Raw genomic sequence first — 13,830 nt, 5'->3', positions numbered from 1 at the left:
TACTTTAGGACAGCTCCAACTCAGAAACATATACAACACCGAAACTCTATAGATACATTAAATTTACATACTGACGATCTTCTACAAAAACAAAGTCTTACTGAACTATCTCTGATAGGATCATTTTGCGCGATAGCCAATCATTAGAAGATTATATTAATATTCTTATTATTGATATTAAGTGACGGACGGACGAGCTTCAACATTCTTACTGTTATGAAACTCACAGACAAGACAACAGATTTGCAGCTACGTTCAGCACACTTTTTGAGCGTTAGTAACTTAAGTCCCACGAGTGTGTAGAGCCGTCGGGTACCCGGCTACCCGGAATAACTTCAAGCCATTGAATGTGGTATTGTTCGATCATTTTCGGCTAACCCAGACTATACCACATACAATCACAGACGATACTACATTCAATTGCTTGAAGTTATCCCGGGTAATGTGCGCGCACTCGGGTACCCGACGGGTCAAGAAGTAACAGCTCTAGAGGGTGCAGGAATCTGAACAGATAAGTGCGACCCTGTAATAGATGGCGGAGACCAAATTTGGTAGCCCGGATCTTCGGGGATATCGCTTTATGCGCCACTTAAATAAATAAGATTAGTCACTGTACCTATCTCTGCAAAGAATAGCACGTCAACTCTCGCGACCGACGTTGACGTGACTGCGTTGATGGGAATGAATTATTGATCAGAGGAGTTGGTCGCCCGTTGGACGAAGTTCATTCGACGACTGTCTTCGTCACCGGGAACTCGACAGATGAATTTGCAAATTTTAGATCCTGCCGCGGATAGGCGGAGGGCCGGATCTGCCCAAGCGCCGCGAAACTTCTGCTGAAAATCCCCATCCCAGCTGGTCCACGACACGAACGAAATTACGTATTGAATCGATAGTCCCTTTCGCGAATGCATAATCGATTCAATTAATTTCATGATAATTATTTGCCGGGATTCCGCACAGTTCTTGGCTGCCGGCGAAGGCACGATAAATTTGTCGACGAACAAGTAATTAACGAGACATCGATGCGCCGATAATTCGATGTTTCGGGGAGAAGCGGGAGGGGGCTTGATTGGTTGTTTAAATTTGTGTTCTGCCGATGACATTCTTTTTAATATTCTTTGAGGTAAGCTGGAAGTTTGAGGAAGGCTTGGTGTTGTTCGTAATGAGACTTTTCGCGCGAAATATTTCTGGGTCGTGGCTGGTATCGTGGATATATTGATATACCTATTTATTTGACAGGCACAGTGATATTTTAAAAAATATGAAACATGGTAGATGACGTGCGAATGTATTCAAAATATCAGTGGTCTGCACAAGTGTCATGAGTGAAAGGGTCTTTAAATGAAATTACCATTTTCAGTCTGACTATTAGCTTACATGCCTACATCTAAAAGATGACAGACATTCTATATTTGGTTGGATATTTATTCTTCTATATTTTGGCGAATAATTTTTATATCTGTTACACGAATTCTAGCATCCTAACAGTCTGCATAAGTCCCAGAAATAAAATATTTCCAATATCAATTATCTCGCGTCCTTTGTGATCTTTTAAAAGTAACTGCAACGTGCTATTGGTGTGCGAAGAAATTGTGATAGTAAAATAAGGAAGGCGGAAAAAGATGGAGAAGGTGTAAGAAGAAATGCACTGCAAATAATATACTGATAAAGGTAGATAAAAACATGACATTGAGCTCGTATCATAAATCTTCTTTAATATCTGTCTGGATATCGTACATTTATCTATCAAATCACACCAGCTGTTTATGGCAAGTGGGATGACCCCGTATACCTGCCCTCTTTGATTTCGAAAGTGGGGGTAATCTCGACCTTTTCCATATTTCCCTTTAATCCTTTCTCGGATTTCGTACTGGCCATTCGTGACATTAGTCAGCACCTTCCGTCACGCTTCTACTAACTGTAAATTGTGTAACAGGCACTAGCAACGAATCACCAAGCCCCAGAAAATAAGAATACAAAAGCAGAACACTTAGTTAAATTCTTCATCCATTCGTTTCCACCCGTCTACTTTAAAACCTCTGAAAAAATTATCACTTCGTCCCCTCTTATCTTATTCTCTTTATGAAATAGTGAAGCAAAGTTAAATATTGTTTTGCGCAAATTTCACTTACCCCGCTACCGGTAAAGTGAAAAAAAATGTAAAAGATTTTTGAACAATTATTTTATTGAATTCTAAAGTAACAGAGTTTTTGTGCTATGCATTTATAATTAGCTTCTGTTATTTTTGTGCTTTTTGTGAGTTAGTGAACCTTAAGTGTTTCACTTCTCGAAGTGACTACGCTCAGAGCTTTCTCTTCAAGCCTCTTCCTGTCTGATTTGAGTAGAAGCGACGTGAGCGTGTCGAACATGATCGAACACGCGGGCAATAATTGTAAATTGACAAATTGCGTGGGTAAAGGGGGCAGAAAGCGTGATCGTGTTGGGTCACGAAGCAGAGCGCGTCAACGGCAAACGGCGGGCGATTAATCAACCAGGCAATTCATCTTAATGACCGACCTAAGGCAGCTTGCGCTTTCATGCTCGTAACGTAGGCGCAGCCAGACGTAGGAACACGGCTATGTGCAGTGGTGTTTATTACTGCTCTCGATGTACACGACCCTGCAGTGTTGTTACATGGTACATGACCCTACAGTTTTCGCGGTGGTTGAGTCGGCTACTATGGCGAAATGGCTCCGAGGAGCACTTACTTTCATGTTCAATCGATTAAACGCAGCTTAACCTGTTGTCGGTTCTTCAAATTGGTCTATACATTCCGTGCACTTTCTGAGCTGAATATGGATATTCGCCCGTATCTGTGCGCGACTCCTCGTGTATAAGGGGTGGGTGGATAACAACTGAGAATATGGTAATTTCTTGCGCAAAAGTACATAAATCGAAGATGTGCAAAATAATTTTCTTATATGCACATTCGTTTTCGAGAAAATCGAGGTTGAAAATTGTCTAGAAATAAATAGAGGGAAATCCTTGTCAAGAAATAGTGCCACTTTATATATTTTACTTAATAAAAACGTAACGTATAAAGAATAGTATACAATAAGGGGAAGAAGGAGAAGAAGGAGAAGAAGGAGAAGAGGGAGAAGAAGGAGAGGAAGGAGAAGAAGGAGAGGAAGGAGAAGAAGGAGAGGAAGGAGAAGAAGGAGAAGAAGGAGAAGAAGGAGAAGAAGGAGAAGAAGGAGAAGAAGGAGAAGGAGAAGAAGGAGAAGAAGGAGAAGAAGGAGAAGAAGGAGAAGGAGAAGAAGGAGAAGAAGGAGAAGAAGGAGAAGAAGGAGAAGGAGAAGAAGGAGAAGAAGGAGAAGAAGGAGAAGAAGGAGAAGGAGAAGAAGGAGAAGAAGGAGAAGAAGGAGAAGAAGGAGAAGAAGGAGAGGAAGGAGCAGAAGAAGAAGAACAGTCGCAATTTATTCTTTCTACGTTACGTGTTTATTAAGTGAAATAAATATAGTGGTAGATAATAGGGGCACTCGCAGTAATTGGGACATCTACCTTAAATTGAAATTGCGGAATAATTTTCGCTCGAAACAGGCTTTGTCTTTGAGAAAATCGAGTTCGAAAATCCACCGAGTAAGCGTGCATTTGATTAAAACGTCACTTCCACTTTCAATCCGATAATCTCGAGAGGAAAGCCTCATTCGAACAAAGTTATTTTACAATTTCGTTTTATTTATACACGAGGATTCATTCCACTTTGATCCATAATACAATTTCGAGCATACTCGTACATCTTGAATTTCTATTTCTATACAGAAGCAATACTAATCACTAATTAATCATATGCTTCCCAATTGAAGCTTAAACAGCCATAAGGGTGATTCTTCTTCCAAACTAATCGTTCCCTAAACAATTCCCAAACGTCCCACGCGAATAAACCGCGGCCGTTCGCGCAAGGTTACGTCATTAAAAACGCCCCGCCACGGCGACGATTCACCGCGGCGCGAGTCAAAGGATCGCGGACGGGCGCACATGTATCGGAAATTGAAATCATCGAACAGTCCCAGAGAAATCCTTCGTACACAGCTACGACGACGCGGTGTAATAAAGCGGGAGATGAAGAGTCCTTATTTACGATCGTTTCCATGGCTTGAATGAATATTTCCATTGTACCAGCGCCCCGCCCTTTCCCCTCACCCTGCCGCCAACCATCCCTGTTTTCGAATTGAATTTAGTAGCGTTTATATGCCCGTACTGCCGCCCCTCGTGCATGGAAAATGGAAAATCGCGAATCGATAAAAACCCTATCACATCTCCCCGGTGACAACAACTCGATCCCACGTAATATAACGACCTGCACGCACCGCGAGCGCACCCTGCCCGCCCGCCCCTACAAACCACCGCCGGCGCTCTAATAGCTGTGCATGCGCGCCAGACAAATTCTGTTAATTGCTCGATACCGGTCTAATGAGACACAGTTATAACTGGGTTCCCCCGCTGGGTGCAGTAGGTTACAACGATACCCGATGATTTCGATAGATATCGGAATTGGAGCCGAGGGTGGTATCGTACCCCGCGAGCTGGAAGAATTTCGACGGGGGTGTTGAAATAACTGACCAGTCTGCCTGCAGCCGCGAAGTTCAATTTGGCCCCTGCTCGAAATTAGGATAATTCTCCCTCGTTCTAATTTGGAAGAGTCGTACGGGGATCCGAGATATCGCGTTAGGAAAGGGTAGTACTTTGTGGAAGTTTCAGGAAAATGTGACTGCCGGAATTTTTGTTTCCGTGGGTCTCCTCGGCTCCAGCTTTAGAGTTGTGGTGTTACATTAAATTTGCAGGCACTTTTTTTTAGGAATTAATGGCAAGTTATTTAGAATTTATATTGATGGAATTTTTTTTTTGATGTAACATAGTTTTTGCGATATTAGAAATATTTCTGTTCTGTGTCAACTTTTTTAATTAAAAAAAGTGATACTTTTTCTGAATTTACAGAATTTTGGGTATTTGTTGGTAAACCATTAGTCGGTGTGTTTTTCTTGTGGCGTGTGTAGTTTAGGCAAAATTTGTATAATTACATTCTTATTTTACCTAAAACCCCAAAATAAACTTTCTCGTATGTGAGGTATTATCTAATCCCCGAAAACTCCACGTGTCAGAGTTTCACAATAGAATTTTATTTAAAACCTTCTAATTCCATTTAAACAGAAATAGTTGAGCTCAACATCCCCTTAAAGTTTATACCCAAAAGAAAATCATTTCGTACGTGCAACGTTCTCTTCAAATTGAACAATTTTTGTTTGAACAATTCTCTCATATAGGTACTCTACAATTTTGAAAGTGACCACATCTGTATTGTGCAGGAATCACTTTCTATGGCAGCTATATTGTTTTCCCCTAGAAATGGCCCACTGGATCTGTACCTCAAAGATATATGATAATTGTTATACAGTTGAGTATTAGAATTTGCATAGGAAATAGCAAAATATTTTGTGATTCTACATAGAATATCCAATCATTGTACTCCATGCTGCTACATATATGTATTACCCTCGCACACTGCCTGTTCTATTCCCAGCCGTAACTCGCTGCGCAATGAAGTAACGTTACACGTTCATTGTGCTGATTCAACTTTACGACGACGTTGTTAACGGGGTAATGAAAGAACGGTGTGGCGCACTGGCGTTAATTCAACTGCATTTCGATACACGGATAATATCGCTTGCCATCTTCTACTTGCTGTAATGTCAGCATAACTCACACTGCACCTTCATTGATTGTAACAACAGCAATTTTATTCTGTGGCTGTGGTTAGAGTTTCGAGTTTGATGAATTTGAAAAAGATATGAGCTTGATTAAATCTCCTTTTGAGAACTACACAGGCACTTCTTCACCTACAATTTCTTTTGCGGTCGAATCTATATATATATATATATATATATATATATATATATAAAATTGAACTTAAATACCACTGATAATCATGATTTCTCTGGAACCACTGATTCAATGACCATGAAATTTGGTAGGTAGGTTCCTCTCGGCCCCTAGGTACTCGCTAAGAAATATTTTTAAAAAACTCCCTCCCCTTCACCGAAAAACCATATACAATATAATGTATATATTGGTTATGTACGTTATTGCGACAGACCGGAGCGCGGTTCGCGCGTCGACCGCGGGGCGGCCACAAGCGTCACGAGCATACTCGCGGGCGAAAATTCAACGGGACCAAGGCATTAAGGCCGCTGCGAACGGAATCGAGAGCTCTCGTAGCACCGATCGCTTATCCCAGTTACTTTGAAATTTTTACATCTATTGTGTTTTGCTTCAGTTTTCTTTTTCTGTTTAAGAGATAAGAAAGTTTTTGTTTGCGCTTACCCCAGTTACTTTTAAACTTTTACATTTATTATTATTGCAGTTTTTCTTCTGTTTTCGTTTTCTGCTATGAGTTATGAAAGCAGAAAGTTTTTAATCTATACATATATATAAAAGAAGAGAAGTAAGTCCTGACTGACTGACGACAACTGACTCCATCAGCCAACGCCCAGCTCAAACCGTTTCACCTATATACGAACGTGAAATTTGATACATTGTTTTTATCACGTAGGCGTCCACTAAGGATTTTTAAAAATTTACTTCCCCAAAGGGATGAAAAGGGGTAAAATGTATTTTCTCGGATTCCTTAATACACCTCTTAGGCCCGATTAAATATCAACTTGGTTTTTACATACAAAAGTTTCCCACGCATATGCCTAAAAAACAATTTCAGAATTTTGCCCTAATCAACCCCTAAGGGGGTGGAAAGGATTGAAATTTATTTTAATGGAGTCCTTAATATCTCTTAAGCCCGAAGCGAAGCGCGAGTATATTTTGCTATAAATAATATAATTATATCATCTCGTGTAATATTAATTATTTAAATGAAATTGAAATTGTGTGGCACTGTTTATGAAACAACGCTGTTTGTTGTGGTACGAAATTGAGGTAAAAGTTTTGACATGTACTGTTTGGTAAAATGTTAGTTACACTCATATTACGATCCCGACGTATTTTAAGTTGGTAATGGATTTTAAATTAAAGAGACCCAAAAGAGAGATTAAAAAGAAAAATTCTGTTTTAACTTTTATTTGATTGGCTGTTTAAATAATGTTTTATTTAGTTAATACCCAACTCTGGCGCGAGGTGAGGCACACACAACTTTCCCAGCAGAAGCGACCGCACCAAAAGGTTTAACTAACTTGGTACAGTATTTTGCAAAAGCTTGCGCCACTCAAAGTGGTAATATCATGCACAACCATTAAAAGTGTAAAGTGTTAAACAGCGTATCAGCACCCAGAATGAATAAGTGAACCCGTCACAGTGTGTTACGTGGCATGTTGTAGAGTGTAGAGGAATAAACTGGACTGTTAGTCGCTCGCCCGTGCGACGATGGCAATTAAGTGGCAATTGAACGCGCCCGACGGAAATCAATTGCGCATAATCCTTCGCGTTAGTTGTCGATGTCCATGGACGGGCATTTACTTACCCTGCTCCTGCGCCCAATTGATAAGAGACGGTACACGGGCATCAAAACTGGAATAACAATTCTCGAAGCGTGCGGACGAGTCCAGGCCAACGGTCTCGTAATTGGCTTTAACTCCACAGAGTAACGCCGTGGCACATGCCGAAGACTCTCCAACTTGGGCGTCCATGTTGTAAGTCTGAAAACGAACGGAAGAGAAAGAGGAACTTTAATTAGTTTGCGACATCGGGGTTTGCCTGAAGTCGCCACAGAAAATAGCAGTGGGTTCAGACCGATTTCTATTTTCGAGTCGATATTTTTTCGGACAGTCGAGTTCTGGCCGTCACGATTAACCCAGTGGAATGGTCACCTTTGAGAACGTAGGACTCTATCTCACGAGACACGTCCGTGGCTCGCGTCACTTTTATTTCGGATGTATTTACATCGCACAGATAGTGATAGTTTAAAAAAGATAGAAAATATGTGGTGCCATAAGTCATGAGGCAGAAAATTGACTCGTGCAGGTTAAACGCACCAATAAATGAACGCGTAAGGCTAATGAATGAACACTATTATAAAATTATGTTTGCAGCGCGATTGACTCCTCGTGCTGCAAAAATTGTTTGGATATGGATCAATAAATTAAAAGAAGTCTCTAATTAATTAGTTGCTTATTTTAATAACTTATTTTACTCATTTTAATAAAAAGTGTCCATTTACTGGTACATCCACCCTAAATACATGCAGTTCAATTGTCTCAAATCTCTATTCTTCATCATTTATCTTTTTTAAAATTGTGGGACGTTTCTACATAGGTATACGCCTCGCGTTATCGTCTTTGATGGTTGAAGCCACGTTTGACTCCCGGTTCCAATAGGTAGAAGCGAGAAATTTTTCGTAATCTATTGGAAAATGAGACCTTGATATAGAAATACAGTGTGTCATAAATCGATTATAGTACAATACACATTCCTGTCGCATTATACTTAATCATGCTAGTTATACTCTGCCATTATACCCGCATTTTTAGTCGGTAGCAGATAAAATATTAATCATGCGTTAGTTCCTATCTAGTGACTCACCGTTGCCCAACAAAATAGCTGATGTTCCTACAACCGGTCTCTGTAAATATATTTGCGGCATGTCTCTAATTGCAACGCTGGTCAAAAGGATATTTAAAATTCATATTTCTAAGTAGGTCCAAAAATATTCTCAATACTCGATTGCCCGTATCGCGTTGATATCATTTTCGTGCGGTATTATATGAAAATTACAGACTTCGTGACTTCCTCTTACCCACCGCCGTGCATCCCGTGTGACCTTTCAGAAACGCAGTACGCAAACCTAGAAACTAAATTGCAGAGTCCTTGTAGAAAAGACTGCAAAAATTTTATCAGAAAATGTTGTACGTCCCAATGGTACTACTATAGTCTAGAATTGTAATGCAATTTCATCCCTTTGTAAATAAGTTACCAACAGTGCCAAAAGATGGTACCACTGGTACGTCCAACGCCAGTTCTGTAGAAAACAATGGTAAACAGGATTGTCACTTACAGTGTTACAAAGAAGGAGTTATTGTGTACTTAAGAATATTCAGGAATCAAAACAAATCAAATTTCTGAAATAATTTAAACCCAAGGTAGCTTTTTCTCTGTCCTGAAAAATTTGATTCCTGGCACTTACAGTGTTTTCTACAAGGACCCTTTAATTCTGTCCCTGCAATATGCGATCCTCCTATTCGTCTCAGAAACCGAAACGAAACACTGAAGGAGTTACCAACTCCCCATTTTAAAGCAACGTACCAATTAACAGAGAGTATTATTATAGTTTATAGACCTTCCAGCGAGTAACAAACGAGAGGTAGACGATACGCTGGATTAGGCACCTACAGATAAATCGTCGATCGTGTGTCACTAATCTACGACGAAGAAAACAAAAGCTATTTTTATCAGGATCGCGAAAATATTCCGCAACCGACGCTACCGTTTCGCTTTTTGCGACTTTTCATAAATTATTTCCACCGTTACAGCGGCTGCATTGTGTATTATGATAATCGGTCTTCCTTTGACCGCCGCGCGGCAATTGGAGGGGCGAGGGAGTTATGGAGGGACCGGAAGCTGTGTGTACATAAATCTTGTCGCCATTATTCGCAGGCGGGCTGGGCCGCGTAAAATACTGCTGACTTCCGGCGGTTTTCTTATTATTCGAAAACCGTGCGGACCACTCGAGCCGCCGAGTGATCCGAATAATAACGCGGCATCGTTTCGATCCAGCTGCTGGGTCGGTCGCGCATTTCCGTCGGCTGAAAATGCAGCAAGAAGCCGCATAGCGGCGGATCCGCACACGTCAGTTCCGTGACGGTTCAGTGCTGCCAGTCTCGCTGGTCCCCTTGTTTCAGTGGCAGCAACTGACGCGGCTAGGTGTGAGCTGCTCCACTCCAAAACAGGGGAACGATATGATAAGTGTGAACCTGCCTTAAAGCTGGCCTGCTATCATCGCACAGTTGCCGTAACATCCGCGTAACTCGCTCGATTAACACTTTTACTGCCACAAGATTTGGAGAAATGCTCCTTCAAATCGATCACGTCTTTCCAGCGATCACTTCCCCTGGGAAAGTTTTGTCCAGCTCGCCCCGTGCTTCGAGCATATGTCGACAATATTGAAACTTTAAACTTCTGCATTGTCCATTAAATCTTCACGAAGATACTACCAATGACAGGCGACGCACAGTGGCGAATTTGCCCGAAATATCTTCAAATGTATGTTGAATTGTTTAAATTTAACTTACAATGACATGACTGTATAGAGATAATAATGTAGTTTTTTAATGAAAAATTGAGAGTGATAAAAGAGATTTGCAAAATCAGGCTTTGATGCATGACTCAGTTTCAATTACGAGTGGCTAATTTGACAGGTGGGAGTTGTTAAGCCAGAAGCAGAAAGCTTTAAAAAAGTATTTAGCAAGACAGTAAAGATTACCAACAAGGGGAGGACACCATGTGGTAGACACCGATTTTGATGACCCCTGGCACGCTGGATCTATGTCGGAAATAAGTAAATAGGTGTCCGAGCGTTTTTGCAAATGGGCCTTAATAATAGAGATATTTACATGGAAATTATTAAAAATTTCATAGTGGCCGCGGGGTTTTAGTGGGTAAAAATCACTACCCTGGCGCCCCCGGGGGATTCCTCTTTGAAAGAGTCGGGATGCCTTTTGAAGATTTCTCCAAGTTAGAAAAAAAAATTTATGAAAAAAAATTAATAAAAAAAAAAATTTTTAAAAAAAATTTATAAATTATTTTTTTGCCGTGAAGACATCCTTAAAGGGCACCCCGACGCCTCCAGAAAGGGAATTCCCCACGGGCGCCAGGGTAGTTGTGGGATTTTTACCCACTAAAACCCCACGGCCACTATGAAATTTTTAATAACTTACATGTAAATATCTGTGTTATTAAGGCCCATTGGCAGAAACGCTCAGACACCTATTTACTTATTTCCGACATAGATCCATCGTGCCAAGGCTCAACAAAATCCGTGTCTACCACATGGTGTCCTCCCCTTCTAAGTAATTACCACATCGCAGTCATTGACTTGCGATTATTTGGCTTCCTGCCTTACATACGTCATATCAGGAAGACATCCAGACACTAATTGTACTCGCATATCCCGTGTCCCAATAGTTACCTCACTCACAGCAAACATCTTTCAACAATAAAAAGTCAGATATATCATCGATACGTAGTTCTTGCGGCTTATCGAGCCCTGATAAGATAATACTATATAAAGCCGCACGTTTCCCTATTACGCAGACAGTCGCTTGTACTTGGCCAGCGATCACAAAGGCACTCGGTGGCGAAATCACAGATCACAGACATAAAAAACAAGCAGGTGGACGGGATGAATGAAAATCGAGAGAAGAAGGCCGAGGCATCGTTCGGGAAGAACCAGAGCCAACCGAAGCAGGAAGATAGAGAGTCCGTGTGCAATGGAAATCAAGGGAAACAGACGGAGAGGCAGCCCAAGGTAGGCGAAGTACAGCGCGAGGTGAAAGACAAGCTGCTGAGAATACTGGAGAAGCAACAGAAAATGGACGAGATGCAGCCTAAAATGGTTGATAAGCAGAGCACAGATCCAATTGCATCCACGTCGAGTACACTTGAGCCTACCAACGTAGACGGATGGCTGTTTCAAAAACCAAAGTGAGTGGCGTTTTATTATTTCGTAACAAGATCGATGGGCAGGTGAACGTTTTCCCTGTGACGCGATAACGTTGGATCGACGGGAAACCACGATTGCCGGTTTGCGATGGGGACGTTTCGTGTCGAGTAACAGCTTCTGGTCGACACGTGGCGTAGAAAAGCAGGAAAAACCGACCGTTTGACACGTCCGACACGCGAGTGAAAGCAGAGAGGCACGCATTTAGGTATCAGGTTTAGACGAACGTGACTTTGCCAGGAAACGTCGGCGACGCAGTAACCGGCTAACGTAAAATTCTCCGTGATCTAGGCTGCACTGCAACGCACCTGGATTATGTACTTGGGGAATATAGACGGTGTTCGCGAAGTCGTGCGATGTATCGCGCTCGCGTAACGCACGTTAACGTAAACAGAAATGTGTGTTGGAGAATATTAAAGAAGCAATCGTTTCTGTGTTTAAGAATAAAACTGTTGTTGTTTATCATTGAAAGTGGTTAATACGTAAATCGTTCATTTGAATGTAAAACTATAGCAAAGTAGATAGGCATGAGTCACTACTTAGTACAGACTCAGAAGCACAATGTTTTTCTTTTATTTCTTTATAAGGGTCACGTATACTTTTACAGGTTTAGTAAGTTGACAGAATCAAGAGGTGAGATTAACTGATAAGGACAAAAACTGTATCTATTGATTAGTAATAAAGAAGAAATAGCAGAAATGATTCAGAGCCACCCCGCGCAAAATCGATGATTTTTTTACAATTAAGGGCAAAGATTTTGACGGGATTGAAATTTCGTGTAGTCTACGCGGAATTAGAGGGGGTTTAAGTTATTATTTTGCTGGTTTCGAATTTGAAAGATCGAGATAAAACTTGGTGGGTATTACGAGGGGTGTGGAATGACATCAAATATAAAATTTTAGCTTCGGCAATTAGTGCCTTCAAAAGATACAGGGGTAATTGTGCAAAAAAAGGGTGCACCTTAACGATTTTTTTTATTCACTTTACCACGGTCCCCCCTCGTAACAATATTTCTGTTAACTTATACCGACACAACGCATTCCACTTTCTAACTTGTCCCGGGTATTAGTATTGGTTGGGGTTAGATTAGTGCGGGGGCGCGTGCTCGCTCGCGGACGCGTAAAGCATGGTAGTGAACCGATGTGAGTTTGCCGATGCTAAAAACGAGACTGTGGTTACAAAATTTCAAAACTAAAAAATGGGGGACGGGGTGGCTGTCGGGTAGAGGGTCCTGCACCAACGTCCAAAAAAATTTCCCAAACCAAAAAAATTAACAATAACTTTTTATTAATATTTCGGAAACTAATAAATACCCGAAGCTACAATTTTAGATTTAGGGTCCACACCCCCAAAACCTCATCTCGATCGCCCACCGGTCCCTTTCGAAATAATATCCGAATTTGTTTATAAAACACAGAGTGTCCAATTTTGCAATATTTTATTATTTTCGTGGAAGCAGCGATTATTACTGAATTTTAAACTCCGAAAGTATCCGTCTAATGAAGTTCGTTCTTTTATTATTTTAATCGAAAAGTAATGACCTTTCTGAATTAGTAGGTGCAACTAACGATAAGAAACGTACGTTCTCCGGGACTATATTTGTTATTATCCTCTGGTACACGAACTTTTGAACACCCTGTGTATGGAGTGGTGCATCGCGAACACATGAAATATGCATATTTACCTGCGGAGAATTAACATTTCTACGGGCGGAATTAATTTCACGCGCGAGCACACGGGTGTGTATTGGGCGGGAACTTCGGTATTACAGTCGAAAATGTTGAGACGGACTGTTTTATGCGCGACGAGATGGTTTCGAGAGGTTTGCAAAGGTGCGCGTAGCCAATTTTCGTTCCCTTCTGTTTCCTTTGAAATGCTCAGAGTACTTTGAGCGCCAGCTGGAGTGTTTTAAGTGGCCTTTTAGTTTGGTTAGACTAACAATTAGTAAAGTGCAATCAACGAGTCTGCGAGGCACGATCTTTTTATTTAGTAAAGCAAACGCTGCGCGCGTCTTTTTGTGAGACTGGCTGGGAAATCATGAAGCTCTTACTAGTTTATAATATATTCAGCGCGAGTTCAAATAAATGTAGTAATGCTAGATTAAGTTTATGAATGCCTAAATGACTTCTCAGCATCCCAACAGTAACAATGAATTTTATTGGCCTTAT

At 41.0% G+C, this 13,830-nt stretch overlaps 2 protein-coding genes across 2 annotated transcripts in view; one reads left to right on the top strand and one right to left on the bottom strand.

Moving 5' to 3' along the window:
* LOC143378790 (alkaline phosphatase) overlaps positions 1 to 13,830 on the bottom strand; it is a 355,608-nt gene that overhangs the window by 86,281 nt on the left and 255,497 nt on the right. The window contains exon 3 of the mRNA XM_076830761.1: positions 7,472 to 7,646. Coding sequence (XP_076686876.1) covers positions 7,472 to 7,646 — 175 coding nt within the window. The remainder of the gene's footprint in view (positions 1 to 7,471; positions 7,647 to 13,830) is intronic.
* Positions 11,261 to 13,830, top strand: part of LOC143378796 (caspase-1-like) — a 48,723-nt gene continuing 46,153 nt past the window's right edge. Inside the window, exon 1 of the mRNA XM_076830771.1 lies at positions 11,261 to 11,646. Coding sequence (XP_076686886.1) covers positions 11,345 to 11,646 — 302 coding nt within the window. The 5' untranslated portion in view covers positions 11,261 to 11,344. The remainder of the gene's footprint in view (positions 11,647 to 13,830) is intronic.

This window comes from Andrena cerasifolii, chromosome 2, assembly GCF_050908995.1.
Source record: "Andrena cerasifolii isolate SP2316 chromosome 2, iyAndCera1_principal, whole genome shotgun sequence".
Taxonomy (NCBI): Eukaryota; Metazoa; Arthropoda; class Insecta; order Hymenoptera; family Andrenidae; genus Andrena; species Andrena cerasifolii.
This window is presented reverse-complemented; position numbering and strand designations above follow the sequence as displayed.